This window comes from Phycodurus eques, chromosome 5, assembly GCF_024500275.1.
Source record: "Phycodurus eques isolate BA_2022a chromosome 5, UOR_Pequ_1.1, whole genome shotgun sequence".
Lineage (NCBI taxonomy): Eukaryota > Metazoa > Chordata > Actinopteri > Syngnathiformes > Syngnathidae > Phycodurus > Phycodurus eques.
The window spans coordinates 18957766-18966457 of NC_084529.1; the positions used below are offsets into that span (position 1 = coordinate 18957766).

At 38.2% G+C, this 8692-nt stretch overlaps 1 protein-coding gene across 1 annotated transcript; it reads right to left on the minus strand.

The window, feature by feature from the left end:
• Positions 1-1303: 1303 nt before the first annotated feature.
• cdkn1cb (cyclin dependent kinase inhibitor 1Cb) lies at positions 1304-3724 on the minus strand. Its single transcript, XM_061676745.1, has 3 exons — positions 3105-3724; positions 2906-3017; positions 1304-2018 (listed from the first exon to the last, which is right to left on the minus strand). The coding sequence occupies exons 1-2, from the start codon at positions 3598-3600 to the stop codon at positions 2908-2910; spliced, it is 606 nt and encodes a 201-aa protein (XP_061532729.1). The 5' UTR covers positions 3601-3724; the 3' UTR covers positions 1304-2018; positions 2906-2907.
• Positions 3725-8692: the final 4968 nt, after the last annotated feature.

Genomic DNA, 8692 nt, shown 5'->3' on the forward strand with positions numbered 1-8692 from the left:
CTACTGTTTCTGTTAGCAACTGAGTTCAAATGGGCTTGAACGTCAACTCTAACTCAACTTTAACCTTTTTTTTTCTTTAATCTATTTATGTAAATACGGAATGTGTTCGACCAATATATTTTTTATGGCCGATATCAATATCGATTAATAGTCAAGGAGGCCGATAACTGACATTTAGAGGTGATATTTATTTGCTATAAAATGGAAAATATTGGTGTCAAATTTTTTAATACAAACTCCAACTCTTTGTTAAAATGCCTATAACATTTATGAAACAGCTTTTCAGAGTTGCAAAAGTTTAATTTTTTTTTCTTACACGAGACGTCTTAGTTTTAAAATACGAACAAAAAGTGCAGAGAGCTCCCAAGCTCAGCAGTATGTTAAAACTTAAGTAACCCCTTAAATCTTTCTGCAGTAAATGTTTTACAAAATTTCAATCCAACTGAAATGTTAATCTCTTACTCATCTTTTCTTTAAGTTCAGTGCAGGGAATTTCTAGAGTCAGCAGCATCCCTTGAAAATGTAAATGAATAGTTCCCTGAAGTTTTAAATTGATCTATCAGCCATCTGATTTTTTTTTTTTTTTTTAAAGACTGATGTCAATATGCATCAAAATTACAAATATTGCCGCGGATAATTGAAAATTGGTCCATCCCTATTATGTATGTTTGGGTACAGAATTGACAACATGCTAATTAAATTAAAAAAAAAGGCCACCAGCATGTAAAAACTGATAAATTGAAGCTGCTGCGTCGTGCTCAACGCGGATTGACGCATCGCTGCCCCCGCCGTGCGTTTGGTTTCTTTCAATTTTGTGTAAACTTGCAAGTATGACCTACTGAATGCTATGTGTCAATAGAAGAAGCCAATTACAAAGACTTGAGGTTTTTCTCTTTCCAGCTCTGGCAGGTGGCCTCCACGCCCAGTGTACCCACAGTGGAATAAACAGCATGTGTGTGTGTGTGTGTAAGTGGGTCTTTTGGGGGGCTCGTTGAGTGCGGCTGCATGTGTGGATGGGGGGGTGAGTCTCCGTTGTGGACAATGCGGGGATCCAAAGGCAGCTGCTGCTTCTATAGAAGGCCAAAGGGCCTTTAAATCCCAGCCTATATCCCGCAGCTGCCATGTGCTGCTCAAGTCTCAATACACCACCCCCTTAAAAAAATAAATAAATAAATAAATACACACATAACATACACTCACCCCCACTCTTACAAGGTATAAAAAGGCTGCACCTGAGCCCCACAGTGGATGGAGAGTCGTCCAGTCATAAATAGGGAAGAGAAGTAACCACAAATGCAAAAGGTTATTTAAAAAAAAAAAAATTTATTCATCTTTTTTTGTTTTGTTTGTTTTGCTCATGAGGGCACTTGCATGGAGAACAAACATGTTTAAAAATGGCTCAGAGACACAAGGGCAACTATAGTGTACGCTACAAGCTACATGATTGCAAATACACCGCCATTACAAAAATAAGTAAATAAAATAACAAACATACACCGTAAGGCTAAATCAAGAATTCACTTAACATGTACAAAAGAAACATAAATAAATTATAAGTTAAAATGGTCTTAAAAATATACATTTACAGGAGAAAATAAAACCCAACAACAGATTATTCATTTACAAGCTGATGTCTGTATAAAGCTGTACACTTTTGGCCAGTGTAGACAATTTAAAGTCTCTTCCCCCCCCCCCCGCCCCGCCCCGCCCCCCTTAAGGATTGCACAGATGTTAAAACACTGTTAACACGGTCAAGTGGCAGCAACAATGAATGCTACATTTGTACTGGATTTATAAAATTAAAACAATTTTAAAAAACACGGCCACACCTTCCCCACCCCGAGAGCCCGGCCGGTTCAGTCCTGAGAGGCCGGCGGGGAAGGTCCCGAGTCCGGCCAGCGACGCTCCACAGGACCGGGGGGAAGGAGGCCAGCCGGCTATGGTCCACCCACTACTTTCTTTCCTTCCTCTGTGTGTTCCTCAAACATACCCACACTAGTAGTAGTGCAAAAATCCACCTAGAGAGGAGAAAAAAATGGCGAAAATTTGAGTGTTCATGAAAGAACAAAATGGAGAAATACAACAAGCGATACGACGAGCGTCCTCCTCGCCAGGAAGCAAGAGCAATAAAAGGGGCGTCACCTTGTTTTCCCGCCACGGCATGTGACGTTGATCACCCCTCCCTCCCTTTCACGCTCACCCCTCCCCCACCCATTTCGCTTTTATTGGGGGGGCTGTTAAATCCTTTCAAAATAATGCAAAACAAATAATAATAATAATTTTTTTTTAAATGGAATCCCAATCATAAAGAAAACAGAAAACCATATGAGTCAAAGCATCAAGAAATAACCGGAACACGACTCATGATAGTAAAGAGCAAGTTTGGAAAACAGAACAGAAGAAATTAAATACAACCGAATTATGTGATAATAATTTTTCAAATAAAGTTCAATTTAATAGCCTTAACACGACTCAAGTAAATAACAATAATAAATAAAAACATACAGCAGAAAGCGCCCTAACATGTCCCAGAATTTGTAAATTTAGATTTTTCAAGATAAAACAGAAGATCCAATTAAACAGCCTTAAAACGACTACTGTAATACTAATATAGTAAATGTGATTTTTTTTTTTAATGGTTGGATTTATACCAAATAGCAATGAACTTCAAAATAATATGGAAAAATCTCAATTAAATAGCCCGAATGTGATTTTAACAACTAAAACGACCGAATTAAATAATCACAACACAATTCAGGCTGGTAAATAACTCAAAGTTAAATGGACAAGACCAGATAGAACTGCCTATGCGCAGCCTGTAGCAATAAATCAACGCAGCCCAATTGGAATATAATATTTTGAATTATGAGTAAACAATGGGTGTTGGAATGGTTTGTAATTGTACCTTCAACGGATCCTCTTCCTGGGGGTTTGCTCCATGGGAATGGGAGACTTGGAGTGTTGGCTCAGCTCCACACACTTTCTCTCCGCGGCCCTCTTTCGCTTCACGAAGAAATCTAAACGCGACAAAGCAGAAGATTAGCACTCTCGAGCACGGAATTGAAGCTGCCCCCACTATATGGATGCTGGGTCCGCCGCCGTACCAGTGATGTGCGTGTTGCTGTCCGCGGGGGCGGTCGTCCTCTTCCGCCCGCCACACGGGGCCCTTCTGCGGGCCAGCCCCCGGGAGTTGACCTTGTCCGCACGATTCTCTTGGTTGAGCTCCACCGTCGCTCCGTCGCTCCCCTCGGGCGCGGCCAGACGCTCCAGCGCGTCCGGGTGCTGCTTGACGGACGTCGCGGGCCCGCGGAGCTGGGACGAGCCCTGGTAGAACGCCGGGGTGTTATCCGCGGAGACCTCCACCCACTCGTAGTCTCCATCCAGGGGGGTGTTGGCCTCAAAATTAAAGTTCCACCGCTGCCGGTCGCGCTCGGAAATCTCCCGCAGCTTGACGCTCATTTCCCGGCTCAGCTCGTCGTGGTCCACCGGTCCGAAGAGGTTCCGACAGACGCTGGTGCGCTTGTGGAGGGGGAAGGTCCTCCGGGCCACCAGCCGCTCCATGGCGATGCTCGATAACTGGGCGTGAGACATGTCCCCCATAAGCCACACAACAACAACAAAAACAAGATTTGACAAGATTTCCAATGCGGATTCCTGGCGCGAGCGCGCGTGTGTGTGCCTGTGCGTGTGTGTGTTCCACGCTGCGCACTTGCGTTTAAATGTACCGTGCTAGTAAAAGTCAAGAGTATATAACCTCCAGTCAAGCCGTCAGTCAGAGCGCACACCTCGGACGACGTCGTGATTGGCTGCTACAAGTCCAACCCCCTCCCCCGCCAAAACACACGCACACACATACGTACACGCACACAACCCCCACTCTGTTTTTACGCACGGTGTTTCCCAATCTTTCTACAAGGCACACACGTTACATACAAAGAAATCTCACTACACACCATTAAATAAAATGTTTAAAAAATAATAATAAAGTCGACACAGGTTAACAAATGGAAGCGCGTTAGATTGTTCTGCCTATCGCTTTCAGTCATACGTATGGCTTGACATGAACAAATATACAATACAGGGAAGCAAAATTGGAAATTTCCAATGGGAATTGATGGAATTTACAAAAGTTTTAGCTCTTAAATATAGTTGGTGGAAATATATTTGAGCATAATTCTGACTAAAACGACCAAATTTCATGCAAGTATTTCCTGACACCTTGAGCAAAAATGCAGAGAGAAGCTTTAGGGAACATGTTTTTTTTATAATTTTTTTTTTCTATTAATCTGAATTGTTTGAGTGAGAGATAGATTATTTGTAGCATATATAGTTCTTGGACCAATTAAGTGAAATTGGCACAGGTGATGATCTTTCATGAAATGATAACAACTGAAAATGCATGTGCTTTTTCAGATTAGATGGAGATATTTCAAAAGCCACAAATTGGTGTTTTTTAGGCTGCCAGTAGACACAAATCATTCTCGGAGCCAACAACATCTAACAATTCTAACAAAAAAAAAAAAGAAGCTCTGAATGGGGAGGATCTTGCGTCTTCGAATTTGTTGCGTCATCGTTGTTTATGCTCCCTGGTTAACTTTCCTCCATGTCACGGCTGCCCCTGTTGTTTTCTGACTTTATAAGACTCCAAATTTTCTATCAAACAATCAATCGAGGTCCACTCAATGAGTCAATCAATCAATCAATTAGTCAATCAATCAATCAATCGATGAGTCAATAAATCAATAAATCAATCAGTCAATAAATCAACCGTGGTTTAGTCTCTCAAAGTAAGGAAGGTGTGTTTTCAAATGTAGCGAGTAAAAGTGAAAAGTCTTAACCAAGTAACACAGAGATACCAAAATCTACTTCAATGCAGTAACAAAGTGTTTGTGTTACATTACTTTCAATTCCTGACAGCACAGCGCTATAACCTCATTCATCTAATTCATTTACCTTCTTATTTTACCCACTGGTTGAGCAGATTTATTTAAAAACTACTAGTTATTTCCCCCCCTTTCAAATCAATTATGACCCACAGGACAGCACAACAATAGAAAACAACACGACCTCCCCTCCAGGCTTCACTCCACTCCTGCAACGTCAGACGTCATCTTCTCTCTTTTTTTCTTCTTGACACACACGTATCTGCTGTGCTTTTAGTGAGCCTTCTCGTCACACCTTTTTCCTGCTATGAAGTGATTTATTGCAGCAATTAAAATGAATAATAATAAGAATTTGAAAACATCAGACCACGCTATTGTAAAGTTGTGTAACTTGTCAATTACACAAACAAATTGTGAGCCAAATGTTAGTGATATATAGAGACAAGTCCCCTGTATGATTTAATACAGATCAGAATAAAAACACATGTTTATGCATTTCAATACCAAATACAGTTTCATAAATCGCTCTCTTACAAACGTCTTTCTATTAGATGGTGGACACACAGCGTCCCCTAAAGGTAAAAAAGTTCAACTTTAGGGAAACCATATGAAATATTAAATGTGGTATTTAAAACTAGATAGACATGATTTCTAGTCCTGCGTGTTTAATACATTAAAATTCACATTTAATGTAACGTGTAACAATTTGATTGAAAAATGTCATGGTTTGCCTTTAGTGTCCAAACAGGTAAACATCTCGGAATTACACTCGTGAAGCTGTAATGATCCTCTTTAACAAATTCAATGTGTATAAACAAGCAAAACCAAATGATGCAATGAACCAAAACGCCCTATAGATGATAAAATCTTATTTTTTTTAAATTAATTATTTCTTGATCATGTTGACGAGATCAAATCAAAGTCATTTAAAAAGACGAATAGGTTGAGTGGCTGCCACACCCCACTGCAGAAATGTGCCGCAACAGTAGATTCATGTGTGGTGCCACAACGACATCTAGTGTCAAACCGGTGCAGTGAATGGAAACTAGTTTAAAAATAAGGAAAAGAAAAACTGCTGCAGACGATGACTTGCAAATGAAACACAATAATAAATAATGATAGTTAAAAAACAATAAACATTTTGACACAAGATTTCTGATGTGCATCTGATGATGAAACAAAACACCAGGAAGTAAAGCAGATTTAACTTTGCAAATTAATTTTAAAAATATATTTCCGCTTTAATTTTTTTTCACCTTTCAATGCAGTTGAAGCGTATGCAATAATATTGTAACTACTTGTGAGTTAATTATTTCATCTCAAAGAATTTGACTAAACCTTTAAAGCAATACCAGTGTTTGCAAAAAGCTTTTATATTATCAAACCTTTAAATTTATGTTACACCTGTCCTTTTAAAGCAATAGTGAAGCATGCAAGCATTTTATTCAATTTATCAAATATAAGTTACTCTTGTCCTGGGATAAATAGCCACCCTTTGAAGTGATGAGAATGCATGCTAACATTTTTATTTCATTTATGAAACATGTTCATTTTATTTTGTTAAACATCTTACTCCTGTGATAAACTGTCACCCTTTAATGCAATGGATATGCATGAAAACACTTTTATTTTATTTATTAAATATAATTACATCACTCCTGTGATAAAAATTAAAACAATTGATATGCATGCAAACATTTTCTATTGTATTTATAAAATATGAGATACTCCTCCATGATAAATATTGTCGCTTAAAACCAATGAGAATGAATGGAATCATATTATATTTACTAAATATGTATATGTTACTCATGTGATAAATATTCACATTCGAAAGCAATGCATGTAATCTATTCATTTTATTATTTCTTGAATCTTTGAATATACTTATTACTCCTGTGATAAATATTAACACTTATGGTATATATTGTAATTATTTTATTTTTAATTTTATCATTTTTTAAATTTAATTTATGAAGCTGTATATGGTGTGTGTCTGAAAGTACTTAAAATAAAATAAATTGGGAAATGTCCTGCAAAAATAATCTAAATTAATTTCTGTTTCTATTAGGTATTTGTACTTACTGTAATTGCTTTTTCCTCTGTTGTCTTTTCCAGTTTGGGGGGAATAATGGGATCTGTTATTTTGTGCTGTGGACCAGGCAGGCTAACAATACATCAAAGGTATATTCATTCTTTGGAGACAATAAGTGCGAAATGTGTTGCCTTTTCACTAATTGATGAAGTTGTTGTTTGAGGACACTGTTTTATATTGTATGTAGTCAATCATGACAATCAGACAGTTCCCAGACAGACCCTGGAAGCCTTGGGCTACTCCTACCGTTAGTTTATTTCTTAATTACAAAGCCTCACGACAGTTTATGATCCATTACGGCTCTCAGGCCTCAAAGAATAGTCTTCAGCTGAGGATATCACACATACACTTAATGTCCTTCAATTTATTGACAGGGATTATACCAGACATGGGCATTATACGGCCCACGGGCGAAATCCAGCCCCTCCATAGTGTGTGACCGGAACATGCAAAGTCTTTATGAAGTTAAGATAAAATGTAAAATATGCAGTGCTGTTATTGTGATGTGCACAAATTGGGGGCGATACAAGTGAGCGAGAGCAATGTTGTGTCTTCCGTTTTGCCGATTTAGTGACCTTTCTGACCTCTATTGAAACTTTTTGGCCAAATTTGAGAAAAATGAGAAGCTCGTCGAAGGATATCCAAAACGTTCGACCCAAGTCATATGGTTTAAAGGCAATTGTACCAAATACCAATAAAATGTAAACTTCTGACTTACATGAAAATAATAAAATATTTTCTAACAACAAAAAATGCTCCTCTCATTATTCTGACCCAAGTCTTGCAGATCTCAGAGCCCTACTGGGTTTATATTCCATACACATTTCTTTCATGTGTTCAGGACATAAACCATTCAGTGATTTATAGACCAGTATCAGAACTATTCTATAGCTAACTGGGAGCCAGTGTAAAGATTTTAGAATTGGTGTAATATGCTGCGATCTCTTTGTTCTGGTCAGAACCTGAGCTGCAGCTGTTTAATGCTCTTTTGTGAGAGTGCCGTCAGAAGACCATTATAATAGTCAAGTTTACTGGAGATAAAAGCATGGATGAGCTTCTCCTGGTCTGCTTAGAACCTGCAACCCTTCACTCTGGATTTGTTTTTCAGTTGGTAGAAGGCTTCAGTGATTGATTTGATATGACTGCTGAATGTCAGATCGGAGTCCATCAGCACACAAAGGTTTCAAACTTAGTCTTTGGTTTTTCAAAAGCGTGACTAGATATTTACTCACAGCAATCCTCTTTTCTTTACTCCCAAAAACAATTTCCAAGGACATTTGGTTCATCCAGTTATTTATTTGTTTCAGACAGTGACACAAAACACTTTATTCTTCTGGGAATTATTTCTTTACTCCAAACAATGTACCCTTGTTCATCTACAGTATCTATGCCCGTGACTCATAGAACAATACAAAGGCAGAACAATTAAATGCTCTTCCAGTGAAAGCCAGTTAACCCTTGTATCCATTTTTTGTGACATTTTTCTTTGGTGGTGTGCAGTGTGAATTTTTTTTTTTTTTCTGATGTAAAATGATGTGCCAGGCCAACTAGGCCTACTGTATAATGTAAAGAGCTATGAGAGAATAAATAAATAAATAAAGGTGTCAATAATTATTTAGATATTTCTTTATTTTATTATTATTTCTTTATTTTATTATTTCGCTACTTATTACTATCTCCGTAGTATGAAGGGAAAGGTGTAATAATCGGCACA